Source organism: Drosophila kikkawai, chromosome 3R (genome assembly GCF_030179895.1).
Source record: "Drosophila kikkawai strain 14028-0561.14 chromosome 3R, DkikHiC1v2, whole genome shotgun sequence".
Lineage (NCBI taxonomy): Eukaryota > Metazoa > Arthropoda > Insecta > Diptera > Drosophilidae > Drosophila > Drosophila kikkawai.
In genome coordinates, this window is record NC_091731.1 from 35,204,415 (window position 1) to 35,218,448 (window position 14,034).

The 14,034-nt window shown below is 40.1% G+C and overlaps 2 protein-coding genes and 1 long non-coding RNA gene across 6 annotated transcripts in view; 1 reads left to right on the plus strand and 2 right to left on the minus strand.

The window, feature by feature from the left end:
- The window catches only part of pum (pumilio), a 190,843-nt gene extending 180,685 nt beyond the window's left edge, over positions 1–10,158 (minus strand). For 3 of the 4 annotated variants that reach the window (XM_041774579.2, XM_070287518.1, XM_070287516.1), the window contains exons 1-3: positions 9,309–9,446; positions 6,192–7,338; positions 4,735–5,508 (exon numbers count right to left, since the gene is read on the minus strand). In XM_041774579.2, coding sequence (XP_041630513.1) covers positions 4,735–5,508; positions 6,192–6,533 — 1,116 coding nt within the window. In that variant the 5' untranslated portion in view covers positions 6,534–7,338; positions 9,309–9,446. Of the gene's footprint in view, positions 1–4,734; positions 5,509–6,191; positions 7,339–9,308; positions 9,447–10,083 lie in introns of those variants that run through there. The other variant, XM_070287517.1, reaches the window with a different exon arrangement.
- Positions 9,217–9,755, plus strand: LOC108072043 (uncharacterized). Its single transcript, XR_001770603.3, has 2 exons — positions 9,217–9,357; positions 9,410–9,755. It is a non-coding gene; the product is annotated as an uncharacterized lncRNA (long non-coding RNA).
- A 617-nt stretch (positions 10,159–10,775) lies between the features above and the next one.
- D1 (D1 chromosomal protein) lies at positions 10,776–13,947 on the minus strand. The gene is made up of 3 exons (XM_017163235.3): positions 13,525–13,947; positions 12,822–13,410; positions 10,776–11,691 (listed from the first exon to the last, which is right to left on the minus strand). The coding sequence occupies exons 2-3, from the start codon at positions 13,195–13,197 to the stop codon at positions 11,066–11,068; spliced, it is 1,002 nt and encodes a 333-aa protein (XP_017018724.1). The 5' UTR covers positions 13,198–13,410; positions 13,525–13,947; the 3' UTR covers positions 10,776–11,065.
- Between the last annotated feature and the right edge of the window lie 87 nt (positions 13,948–14,034).

Genomic DNA, 14,034 nt, shown 5'->3' on the forward strand with positions numbered 1-14,034 from the left:
CACCCCACAAGTGAGAAGTGGAGACCAGAAAGCGAGATACGGAGAAAGAGAGCCCAAGTGCGAGCAAGAGAGAAACTAAACCAGGTCTACAATCGGCAATGCAAATCAATCAAAGCCGATGGAAGTTAACGTTATTGCATTTGCCACACGCAACAACAAATACAACAATTTAACTTCCACAAGCCTAATTTTCAGCGAATCTAAAGAAATCTCGCCACCGTAACTATAAGTTGTGTTTCTTTATACGTTACGCTAATGGAAATTACTTCCATAAATCTAATTTTTTAAGTACAGTGGGCACCCCGAAGAGTTTACAAAGCTTTCTTCGTTTCACCAGTAAAATGTTTTAACCAGATAAAGTCTCTGCCATGTTAATGTTTACAAGAACCTAGACTCTCAGAGAAGTTTTCCTTTTCGATTAGACAGATTGAGTACTAATTTTAGATCTAAGATTCAGATACAAAATTATGATTTTAAACCATTAAATACTATTTTTGTTATAAAAAGCTTTTTAGATTAAAAAAAAGTATTTCTCATGTAATTCGTGGTTAATCAATTTATAGAACCTCCACTGTAGCCTGAGAAAATAACAACAAACACACATTTTCCATCATTATCATCAAAGCAAAGCGCGACTTGGATGTTGGAAAATGGCAATCATTTTAGCTAATTGGCTAGCATCGCAGGAGCGACCGAAAAGGGGATCACGAGAAAGAGAGACAGAGTGATGGCTGATCGGCATTTGTTCAATTAGAACGTAAACGTTTATGAGAATGGGGCTGGCCAAGGAGGGGCAGTGGTACGGAAATAGGAGAATAAAAACGAAGTTGGCGTGAAATAGGAGAATGGGAAATTGCAAACTCGGAAAATGGGAAAGAGATAAAATAAATAAAGCCACAGAAATATTACAAAGCAAATTTAATGCAAATCTTTATCGATCCTCAGTCTCTTATTATGAATATTTTTGAGACTTTTAAATGTTTCTTATTTCGAATACTTTTCAAGATACAAAAACTCAATTCCTCAGATACCCAATATAATCTAAATGAAGATACATATAACACAGTCAACATTTACACGACATATTTAAAAAGATTAAAGTCTAGCATCTAATTATTAATTTAAATGGGAAGTAACGAATTGTAGACCTTTTTAATTCTTTTCAAACGAATTGCTGCACAAAAAACCCGAAAAGGAGGACAACAACAATGCTCGAAAAGCTTCTTAACAGAGATGTTCCAATTAGGAAACCCATTATCCAACCAGAAAACGCAAGCGAAACGGGGGGAAAAAAGCTGCGCTCAAAATCAGATGCCTCACACAGAGACAAAACACACATACACAAACTCAAATCATTACGCGCAGGAAAAAAAAAAAGATACAGGGCGCGGGAGGAAAAAGTGGGTGGACTGGATGAGGATGGGAATTGGCGGAGGATGAGTAAGCACAGCACAGCAGAGACAACATGAAAGAATCGCAAGTAATAAGAACACCGCACAGAAGACGAATAAGAAGTAGGAACCAGAGGGAAGCCGAATGCGCCACATGCAGGGCAACAACAACAAAGTAACGCAAGTGAAACAATAAGCAAAGCCAACACAAAAACAAAAAAAAGCACTGAGGCAAGAAGAATCATCGTCGCACCTCTCTTGCTCCGCCCCACTCTCCTACTCCCCTATCCAATCTATTCCATTCCATGCCATTCCGTTCGTTCCGCCCGGCTGTTAAGCGCAAATCAATGACCTACGACATCAACAAGAGCGCCAAACACACGCAGCCCCACCGTGAGTGCAAGCGAGAGCCGAAAGAACGGAGGAGAACGGCGAGATACACATAGTTCTAGAAGCTAGATGGGGTGGAAGGAAAATAATAGGTGCGAGAGGGAGAGGTATAGCACGTGGCAAGTGCGGGGGAGGCAAAAGAAGAGAGGAATCATAATCATGGAGTTTGGCGAATTGCTGCAGTTGCCGTTGCTGTAATTCCTTATCGTCCACAAAACAAGTGTATCAAGCTACAGAGGGGACTTCCTCGTGGCAGAATTAAATAATATTATAAAGATATTTTTGGGAAATATTGAAAATAATAATATAAAAAAAATGCACTAGAAAGAACATGAAAATTATGAAAAATAAACAAAAGAAAAATAAATATAATTAAATTACATAATGAGCAAATGTAACTGACGGTCCAAAGAAAATTCATCTAGGGGAATCATTTAAAAAGATTTCCTGCAAATTTTCAAACTAAGTAACCACAAAGTAATGCATACTGTGATTGGAGCAAATCCAGTAAGTTAAAGGGGAAAAAAAAACTAGAGTAACAGTGCCAGACGCTAAAAGGTAGAGAGGAATAAGAGAAATATGAGAAAAACAGGAGGACCGGACAACAACATAAACTTTGCTGAAGCTCTCTTTTGGCACGACTTCTGCTTTCCATTCATCTTCCCTTTTTTCATGGCGAAGGAACAACACCGAGGAGCAGAGGACCAAGTTACTTTTTGTTGTCGTCCTCCTCATGCTTGGGGGTCCTTTTCCGTTCCGTTTCTTCTGCTTCTTCTTATGCCTCCTGCCGCTCGCATAAATGCAATAAATATTCTCCTCCTATTCAGAGCTTGCCTTTGGTGGTTCTTCGTTCTCAAAGAGAGAAGACTGCACAATGTATGCACAAAAGGAAGTTGTGGCAAAGAAATATGTAAAAAAAAATAGAAAGGGCCACAAAAGTTATAACGGAAAATACGAATAACTTTAAATACTCTTTCTGGTGAGTGAAAAAAATACATTGAATAAAATCTAGAGTCCAAAAATACAAAAGTAAGTCCAGGATGTCTAATCTTTCAATATAAGAAGTAGTTGCAAAGAGGGCCCCTGCAATCGCCAAGGTCGAATCGGTTCACAATCAGACAAGGAAAGTGTATTTGGAGTTCAATCTTAGAAGAAAAATATTCATTCGACAATTTGCTTGATAAAAGCATAATCGATTGTGAGCCAACAGCCCGACACTTGTATGTGTTTGCGAAGGAAGTGAAAAGGAAATTGCAGGGCAATGCGACAGTAAGGGAATCACCTGGAGGTGGAAAGGAGAGGCCACGAACAGGTGAGCGTAAGGCCAGACGACGGGTGAAATTCTTTAATTAAAATTGCTTTTCCTATAAACAATTGTGACATAACAACGAGAACTTCTTCGACTTCTCAGTCAGCAATATCATCATCATCATCATCAAGAGCTCATTAGGTCCCTGTCGCAGAATTCGTATTAAATTCTTTCACTTGTTAAATTCCGACAAGTTGTTGTTTCTGGCTAAAATACCAGTAGCAGCAGTCGTCGTCGAGTTCTCAAGCCATCAGATTTACGGACAGACAGGTGAGTGGTGGTAAGTCTCAGGTGTGCGTGTGTGCTGTGGTGTGTTTCCAAGGCATGTGTGCAATGTTCTGGCTTTATAAGGCTGAAAAATTGCAACCGGACTGGGATCTATCCATGTAGTATCTCATCAGCCCCGCCCCGTTCATCTCTTCTCGCCTGTATTACCACATTTATCTCCATTAACAGCGGGGCAAAGACATGTAATAAAGCAGCACAGCACACACAGCGAGAAGAACAAAGAATGAAGAGCCAGCGAGAAGATTGGTCAAAGTATCTAAATATTATGGTAAGTTCTTTAGCAATTATATCTTATCTTATATACAAAGAGTATATAGTAAGCGAAAATACGCAAAACTCTTTATAAACTCTACCAAGTCTAGTAATACAGAAAAGTATGCAGAAGACTGCAAAATATTTACTTTATTTCACAAATTAGTTGATAAATGACTCTCATACTTTCAAATAAGTAATAACTACAATAAAATTTAACAAGTCCTTCAAAATAATTCTCTCGCTCTTAAGAACCTTTAAGAAAAAATAGAAAGACATCAAATGAAAGTTAGCCAATGAAAATGGAAAAACTTTTCGCAAAAATTCTAACCCACGAAGAAGTAGACGGGGAAAACCCATAAAAAACCAATCAACAACAAGGAAAATTATTGATTAACCTAACAAGAAAATATCATGAAATGAAATTGAATGGTTAAAGTTTTTTCCGCTTTCTATTTTATTTGGAAATAAACTTTCGATTTAAACATGTAAAAGTCCTATTAGGGCCACTTTGCGACAACTTAGGCTATTGTGTCGAGTTGGTTTTAGCTGAATGTTAGTTACAATAAACGCCAAATAATGAGACAGATGCGAGTAATGATATATCTATAAAGGTTATTTATTACTTCACAGAAAACAGAATGTCGTGGATGAGTCACCTTTAGTTACAGGAAAGTATCTACTATTAACAATGTTTCCTGTAATCCCAGTAGTTTGAAGACTGTTGTATTGGTAACAGTGATTAACTTCATGAAATAATTCTTCTGAATATTTGATCAACTAACCTTATAATTAACAACAATTAGCATTCTGTATGTGAACAAATAGTATCGATTGGTAGCCAAACATGGCAAGCCAATTAACGGTAGGCAAGGCTTATCAATGGCCCACTTATCGATTTAATCAAAGGTAAATCCTATACTCTGGTGACATTTTAACAAAAAACCAAGCCAACCAAGCAATGATTTGTATTGATCTTAGCCAGGGTTGGACACCGAGCTAGAGAGAACATAACGGAAAGGGGTTTAAGAACTATCCTCTCTAAATAGCAATGGTTTACCTAACTCAACAAAGATTTTAATAAAATATAAATCTTGAACTCACCGCTGCATTCCGATTGGCAGCCGCCACGACAGAGCTGTTCATATACTGATTCTGTGGCGGCATCATTGCCGCACCCATCGGCACCGTCGTCTGGCCGCCCATGTATACATAGTCCTGCGGTCCTCCGGCTCCAGGAGGTGGTCCTAGCGGTGGCTTTGGCATTCCTCCATTCATTCCGGGGTGCATACCCCCACCATGATGATCGTACATATTTCCACCCGACTGGGCATAGGATGACATGTGACCCATGGCAGCGGCATGGCTGAGCAGATTCGAGTTGTACTGCCCGGGATGCTGTTGCTGCTGTTGTTGCTGTTGCTGCTGGCCGGGATGCTGGATGCCCAGGCCGTTGCCATTGCCCATACCATTGCCGCCGCCCATCATGTGATGTGGATGACCCTGGTTCTGGACCTGCTGCTGCTGTTGCTGCTGTGGATGCGGCGGTTGTTGCTGGTGTTGATGCTGCTGGGCTGCAACGGCTGCCGCTGCCTGTGACATCATGTGATTGTGCTTGGCTACCGCAGCGGCCTGCTGCATAGCGGCCATATTAGCAGCGGCTGCTGCCATCGATGGATGATGGAGTCCACCGTTTGTGCCGGAGCCACCGTTATTACCGCCTCCAGCACCGCCACCACCGCCCATGCTTCCCAATCCGCTGCCCATGCCAATGGTTCCAATGGCCCCGGGGCCACCATTGCTGCCACTACCAGGCGGTCCGCCAGGAGCTGCATTTGCCGGATTCATTGGCGGATTGTATTTCCATTTGTCCGGGTTCTGAATTATAAGAACAGGGAAAGATATGGTTTTAGGAAAATAAATCTACAATTTTTATAAATAAACCTTAGAACAAACACATAGTTAATAGATACTTGCATCCAAACTGATTCCCAGATAAAAATGTTTGTAAATGCATTTTATAGTCCAGAACCAAACCCAGTTAATAGCTTATTTTATGTTCAGATTTGCACCCTTCAATCTATAGCTTTCCTTTACAATAATCCTTTGACATTGTCTCAATGCCAGATTGTAATAATCTGTTTATGCAACCATTTTTGGCAGAGAGCAACCTTAGACATTTACACAATCCGTGAAGGTCAAACTAAGACAGTGGAGAGAATCCCAAATAACCCCACTCTTAAATGGAAAAGCCACAAAAAGTAATCAAGAAGGAACCAACCCAAAACAAATAGAGAACGCTAAAATTATGCTAATTGGAAAAATGCAATCGATTTTATCCGCTTCTTTTAGTGTACATTACTTTATGGGGAAAATATTGTAAACATTTTTGAAATGCACAAACATATTTAAACTTTTAGCTTTAAATATCGTTTAATAAAATTAAAAGGATACTAAAGGCACATCTATCCTTTCTTATAAATTCATAATTTTTAGTGCATTTATAAAGTTGCCTGCAGTTTCATAAGTTTAGCAATTATAGTTCCCGAAAATATACTTACATCCATGCCATGACCATCGTCGCCGCAAGCCCAGCGCGTCTGCTGTTGTTTCTGGGCAAAGTGGGCAGCATATTCGGCGGCGGCGGCCTCGTGCAAGGTCGAACCGACGGCTCCAACACCAGGCACTCCCTGGCCGCCACCTACACCGCCGACGCCCACTGCTCCCGGGGAGGGACGTTGCTGGAAGACATAGCCAACGGCAGCGGCTGCGGCAGCACCGGCTGCATCGGCAGCATCCTGGGATACGCCACCGCGAGATCCTACCACAATGGCATCCGTGCCGGCGCCAACGCCGACGCCTCCGCGGCCATTGCGATCATCGTTGCCACCCAAAAACTTCATATGTTGCTGCTGGTTGTGCTGGTGTTGCTGCTGCTGTTGCTGATGAAGCTGTTGAAAATAGGGCGGTGGCGGACCGTAATGTTGCTGCTGCTGTTGTTGATGTTGCTGGTAGAGCGTTTGCTGCTGCTGCTGCTGATGTTGCTGCTGCGGCGAAGGCGTCGATATGGCGATTGTGGGCGCGGTTAGGAGCTCAATTTTGACGGCTTTTCTTAGCTATCGCAGCTGACAATTTTGCGCGTATTGCCAACTGGGTTATATAGCTACACTTTTTGATTTATATCGAAATCACCATAAGGATAGCTTCCTTTTTTCAAAATTTTTCACAACGTCACACGCGTTTTGAACTCGGGAATCGAACTATTCACAAATGGTTGTTTTGTTTAATTGGCTTAATTTTCTCTTCAAATTTTCACTTGTTTGTTGTCGTAGAGAAACCGCACTTTATTCTTAATATATTTAACATTAATTTACAGGATTTTGGGGAGATTTTTCTTCCATTCACTTTAGCTCAAAAAAATTATTAATTTCTTGGTTTTGGTTTGGTTGTCGTGGTAGGTTGTTTTTTACATAAATTTACACAAAAATTATGAATAATATTTTACACAGTGGTTTTTACGGGACTTAAAACAAAACTGAACTTTATTGTATAATTACGTATTAGAATTGGTTAAAATTTGAATTTTTACAGATTTACTTTGCTTGAGAATTCTTGAAATTTCCGGGGTTTTTTTTAACGTAGTTTATTAATTATAATTAGGATGAATTTTAATTTACACGACGTTTTAATGATGAAAATATACACAAACTGTAAAGATAAAAGATGGAAGTATGATTAATATTTTATAATAAAGAATTTTAAATATAATAAATGGATGCTGGATTCCATTATATAAAGCTCACTGTACTTCTCTGCGAATAAAATCTTTGAGCTGGTCATGGTAAAAGTAAAAGAAGGGAATCCGATAACACCGACAGCAGACAGGGCGCATAATAATCAACAAAATAAAACGCACAAGGGGCGAAGGCGAATAAAAACAAAGAAAATTCTTCTATGACTGAAAGACGACCAAGACAAATACTAGCCATGAATTTCCTCATTACGAAAACAATAACAAAGTTTGTCTAGGCGAGTGGGGGGAGCCCGGGGGCTGCTCTTGAGGAACAGGAGCCACAAGAACAAGTAGAAGAAGAATTCTATCCGTAGAAGAACAACGCATAGCTGAATCATACCCGAAAGATACGGAAAATATAATAAGCTCACCTATGTACACAGATGATCGAAACACAAGATACTCTAGAAGAGTAATGGGTAACCCCATTGAATTAATAAATATACTTTATGAATATTTTTTTGTTTGTAAATAAAATAAATTGAACAATTTTAGGGGCCCACTCTGCAGCTGAGACAATATTCACTGTCACGAAATATACCTTATACAGAATTTTGCAAATATTATAATAATAATTATTTTATTATTATATTTCTTTTTGAATTAGTTTCAAGAAGATAATAAGTAAAAACAAAAATTAAAGGGTAGAAAGTAAAAATACTGTAGGTAATGGTAATTTGTATAGTTTAGAGAATCACTAATAGCGAGTTTATACCATGATATCTGGCACTTTTCCTAAACTTCTGGACAGAATTATGGCACTCCCCCCGCAAAGGGAGGTGAAAAGCGCAGAGACAGCGGCTGAAAAGGAAAAGAGCAAGGGGGCGGGGCGCATAGAGAGGGACGTTGAAAATGGAAAACACATAAAATTAACATACACACAGAACACTGAACAAGAACAACAACAACGATGCCGGCAGACGATGAGCGAATGGCGAAGAAAACGAAACGAAACAAAACGAAGACGAAAGGCAAGGCGGCCGCAACATTTGAGGTTAAGTTTTCTGCGAGAAGAATGCGAGAATATGTCTGTGGGTCGGTTTTTTCAACTTTTTTATTCTTGTTTACGAGAATCTCCTTTTTTCCTTTGAGCGAGCGAGCACGAACAAGTGCAGAGAGGCCCTGGAAATCCGCACACACACACTCACGAACATAAAAACAAACATAAAGATAAACCATAAAAGAGACATGTGAAAAACAAAGGCAGAAGGATCCGAAAGGCGTAGCGGGTGGGGGCGTGGCACTTTGCCTCCCCCTGCTCGCGCTCAATGAATAATTAAACGAATTATTAAATATTTCAGTTAGTTAACCTTGCGTCTGTGTGAGTGTGTGATAATACGGTTGTTATGCGTTCTTATTGGGAAAAATTCGTGTGTACAAATGCAAGGCGTCCCGAGAGAGAAACAGAGAGAGCAGAGAATTGTGCAAATGTAAAGAGAAGGAGGAGAAGAAGGAAGCAGTAGCAAAAGAAGAAGCAGAGCAGCCAAATGGCCGCCGCTGACAAGGAAGAAAAACGATGGAACAGGCAACAAGGCGAAATAATGAAACACACAACACACACACACACTCTCACGCACATACACAATCGGAAAAATCAAATGTTTAACCGAAAAAAAAACGCAAATGAATTATTCAGTCGCCTCCTTAATTGATTTTTACCATTTCGGGCAAAACGCTATGTAATTTTGCAAACTATTTTTATGCACAAAATATATGTGAGAAGCGGTCTGGAAATACACACACACAGAAGCAGGCGGCCGCCGAAAAGGAAACCCGATGATGACAATGTAAAACGAGGCAGAAGGAACAGGCACACGGGCAAAAATTAATACGAAAAACGGTCTCGTCGGGGAAAAAACTTTTTGTTGTTTGGAGGAGCACTTACACATGCACTAAAAAAAGCATTCGCGATGCGCTTGGATTTCCCCTTAACGGTGTGTGCTTTCGTATTAATTTAGATTATTTAAATTACAAGTATTTACACAGGATGATGAAGAGTCGGCTAGATTCTTCAACGTCGCCGCCGCCGTCGCAGAACGATAATAAAAGCGAAAATGCAAAGACACGGCCAATACAAATACAACGAGACTGAGAGAGACGGGAGAACAAGAACGACAGTGTTGGCCAACGGCCCAAACCAGCTCGGTCATGCGCCGGGCCGCGAGAGAGAGGGAGAGAGCGACGGAGAGCAACAAGAGAGGCACAAATTTATGTTTAGAACTTGCAAAGAGCACCGAGCCGCTCTCGCAAATACAAATTTATTTCGCTTTTGTTAACATGCGCGCATAATATTTATATTGATTACACACTTCGGCTTCCTTCTTTTATATTATCAGCCCAGCAGTTTTTATTCTCTTTGCACTATTTTATTTACACTATCCAAATTGTTTATATATTATTTATCAATCGATTTTGTGGCCAAATTGATTAGACGCCAGACGCACACACACAAAGTCACACGCACATGCACTCGCGCATACATACACACGCAGTTGTGTTTGTTTTGTTTTTGTTTGCGGCTTTTTTTTATCAACTGCTTTTTCGCACAAACCGCAGAACATTCCGCTTTTCCGGCAGGCGGAAATTGAAAAGCACTTCGCCAGTATAACTTTGTACCCGCGTTCTTTTCAGCCCCTTTCTTTGTTGCTTTTCGCACAAACCTTAGCTTATTTGAAAATTTACATTATTACAAGCACGCCGTTCTTGTGCTTGTTCTTTTGTCTTTGCTGTCTTTGTTTTCAGTGTGACCAGATGAAAATTTGGCTCTCTCCCTAAAAAATCCCAAATATCGAATATTTTTTCCGTGACGTAAAAATCGTCACGAGATTTCGATAAATTTCCAACAAAAATATCGAATATATTTTGATCTGGTTCACGGGAAGTCTGGCAACGCTGGTCGAAGTTGCCAGATCATTTGGTGGGAAAGTTTGCTAAGCAAAAAATCACCTTCCTTTTTCTGAAAATCCCTAGCGCCATGACCAGTGCTGTCACGTGAGTGCGAATAAAATCGACTTGAGGCTTGGCGCTTTATTTGAAATCTATTCAATGATCCGATTTCTGGTTCTAATTTAAATTAATTTGGCTTCCCATGAAGAATATATGCAAAAATATTTTATCTGACATCATAGAGAAAATCCCAACCCCCAACCATAATACAATTCCAAATTAAACACAACATTTTAGTCTAATGTTTATTTAAATTTGCTGCGGATCGAAGAAATATTCCAATCAAATGAAATTACATTCATTATTACAATGAAACACATTTATAATTCCGGGTTTCTTGGGAAATGTGGGGAAATTATATATAATTATCTCTCTTTTGTTTCCTTTCCCGAACGAAAAACTAATATATGTATATGTGTAGTTTATTTGAAATTATAAGTTAAAGAAAACGGTTGGCAGCCCTTACAAATGAATCCCTTTCGGGATTCAGTGCAAGGGGGAAAGGAGACCAGAGTCCGCAGGAATCGGGGGGCCGGTTCTGTCCTGTATTTTCATATTTTTTTGTGGTCTCTCGTGTGGTGTGTGTTCTTCTTATTTGTAGAAAATGGTTTATGTTTTCTTAGCTTTTCTTTAAATTTTTTTTTCTTTCGCTTCTTTCGATTTGTATAGTTTTGTTTGGAAATGTGTAATTAGTTTTTAGGCGGCTCCCGATTCACCATCCTGATAGACGTCCGAAACATATTCGATGGAATCGTTGGCATCGTTATCGCCTTCGGAGGAATTCCATTTGAGGCCATCTGCTTTGGGGGATCCTTCCTTATCGCCGCGCGACTCCTTCTTGTTGTTGCTCCCTGCTTGGTCGGCGGAGTCCTCATCCTCATCGTTGGACGTCACCTTAGCGGGTCGACCGCGTTTGGCAGATCCGTCGCTGCCGGATTTTGCATTTAGTGAGGGACGTCCACGCTTCTTCGGAGTCACTGCGGTCTTCTCCGGCGAGCTATGGTGCCGCTCTTCTTGCGACCCATCGTCATCATCGGCATCTTCGCCATTATCCTCGCCCTTATCAGAATTGGCATTGACCTTCGGGCGGCCACGTGGACGACCAGTGGGCACATAGGGAGCGGCAGCGACGCCTTTGCTTGATGGACGTCCACGCTTCTTGGGTGGCGGATCCCCTTCGCCGTTCCATTCGGCAACCGCTTGCTTCTTCGGTCTGCCCTGACCACGACCAGTGCGCCCTATGTTCAGGTTAACAGCTCCAGTTGATGGGCGGCCTACCGGCAGAGCATCTTCATCATCATCGTCGTCATCGTCGTTGTCATCTGTGAGGAAAGCAGAGAGATAAAGGGTTGATGAAGGGTTAACTTGAAGGTGTAGATTTAGCATGATCTTATGTTTGATATCTGTAAAAAGCTATAATTTCTTTTTAATAATTCTGTTTGCATTGCTGGCGATGCCACCTATCTTATTTATATTATTCCTAATTCACTTTTGTAAAAGGAAACCCTTGAAATTCGATTTTTACCTACCATCAAGTAAAAGAATTCGAGTAAATCTCAACCAGGTAGCGGTTAAGATTGGTGTAAAAAACAAACAGAAAGACGGAAAAGGCCAAAAAGAAAGCCCATTTTTCAGTTTTTGCATATATGTACATATGTTTTATATTATTTAGAAAATACCTTCTTTACTTGAGAAACTCGAAAAAATAAATCCCATTATTATAGGGCAACACTGGAAATATATTATTCAAAATTTGAACTCTTAGAAATAGCAACACTACAAAAAAATTGCACTGAGGCAAAATATCTTAATGATAATTAAACGTAATAAATAAATCCTTACAAAAAACACATAGAAAACTACTGCTTATTAGAAATTATTAAAAAAAAAAATAAATAAATATTCGAGGGGAGAAAATACTACCTCGTTAGAAATTAAATCTAATTTTTTTTTATGTTTAAATATAAAAATCCTAATTATTTTTTCTAACTGCAAAAATTATATGTAATAAATATTCCTAACAAACTGCACTTATAAAAAAGTACCGCTAATTGTCTTTATTAAAAAAATATATATATATATATTAAAATAAAAAATTATAAATAATGTTAGAGAGTAACCCTAGAACAGTCAAAAATTCAATTAATTAAAATTTAAATTTTCTAATCTAATAAATCATATTTATTTTTCTAACTGCACCGGGGGCATCGGTCAACTTAAGCATAAAAAAAATGGCGTTTACTCTCCATTTTTACTAGTTGGCATACATTTTTTTTTTTAAGAAATGTCAGAAAGAGAATAAAAAAAAAGAGACCAAAACCCCTGAAGACATGTTTGATTTTGCACATTTTACGTACAGTTTTCGTTCAAGTCAAGAGGTAACCGGTAGGGGGACGCAGGGGGGGGGGTTACTTAATTGCTGCATTATTTAAGATTAATATTAGAAACTTGCCTTCCTCACTGTCGCTGGGCTGATGCTTCTTGGGACGCCCGGCCTTGCGCTTCTTGGCGGAGGACGGCGTCTTGTTGCCATCACTGCTAGAAGCTCCGGCTCCGCTGCTCCTAGGGCGGCCCCTGCCTTTTGCCGGCGTTGGCGAGGCGACCTCCTCGCCGGAATCATTCTCATTCTCGCTGCCCTGAGCGTCCTCGTCATAGTTCTTGGGGCTCTTGGGCGCCTTGGGTGGACGACCACGCTGGCCAGTGCCACCGCTGGCGCTCTTTGCGGGACGACCGCGTTTTTTGCCGCTACCGGCCGGGGTCGATGCGCCGCCGCCGCCGCCTCCTGCCTTTGGGGGCCGGCCGCGCTTCTTAACTGCCACTTCCTCCATAGCTGACTTTTGGCCGAGATTTAATTAGCAAGCGAATAAGGAAAATCCTTGTTCTTTCTGCGCCTTTTTAGCGGCGTCCCTTCGTATAAAAGCACACAAACACAAACGCGAACTCTCGCACCGTCGCTCTCACTCGCGCGCACACACACACACACGCAGGTACAGAGACAAACGGCTTTTCTCTTGCTTTTTTTGTGCTTGCCGAAAATTGAACTGGAAAATACAAGGAAATAACAATGTCGGTTGGTAAGTTAAAGGCGTTAAAATGTGTAGAAAAATATGGGAAAAATTTGCAGAATTTTTTATGGGGGAAAAACGAAAACTTGCCTGGTCAATTTTCTTTAACAAATAAAACGAGCGCTATTTTTCTCACGCAGTACAGTTTTTTGCGCAAAGTATGCCCGTTTGCCGGCTTTGGTTCGGTACAGTGTGGCCGCCTGCCGATGAAATAATCACGGCTTTTTTATAGAATCGATATATTTTTGATTTTATTTTTAACGGTTTTAAGAAGACTGATTTTAATCCTTTTGCTTTTCGAAATGCTGTACTTTTACTATAAATGCCGACAGAAATGCAGGTAGAAATACCGATTCAGGTACGAGTTGATGCCAGTTTTCGGAATAAACGGTTTTTTATTCACTTTATTCTATTTTGAAAAGCACAGAATATAAAAATTTGTAACAAATTACGCAAAACTAAATCTGTTTTACACTTTCAATAATAAACATCACTGTGAAAAATTGTTACTTGTTATTCAAACTCAAACTCAATCGAATGAAGTTTCGAACTAATTTACTTTCAGCACGTTCGCCCAGCTTGCTCTGATATTATGAAAAA

What these genes read in the sequence shown, in the direction of transcription:
- D1 (XM_017163235.3), bottom strand. Translation starts at nt 13,197, where the DNA reads ATGGAGGAAGTGGCAGTTAAGAAGCGCGGCCGGCCCCCAAAGGCAGGA. An exon ending in GCCCAGCGACAGTGAGGAAG is followed by an intron (nt 11,692 to 12,821) that starts GCAAGTTTCTAA and finishes CTTTCCTCACAG; the next exon opens with ATGACAACGACGATGACGAC.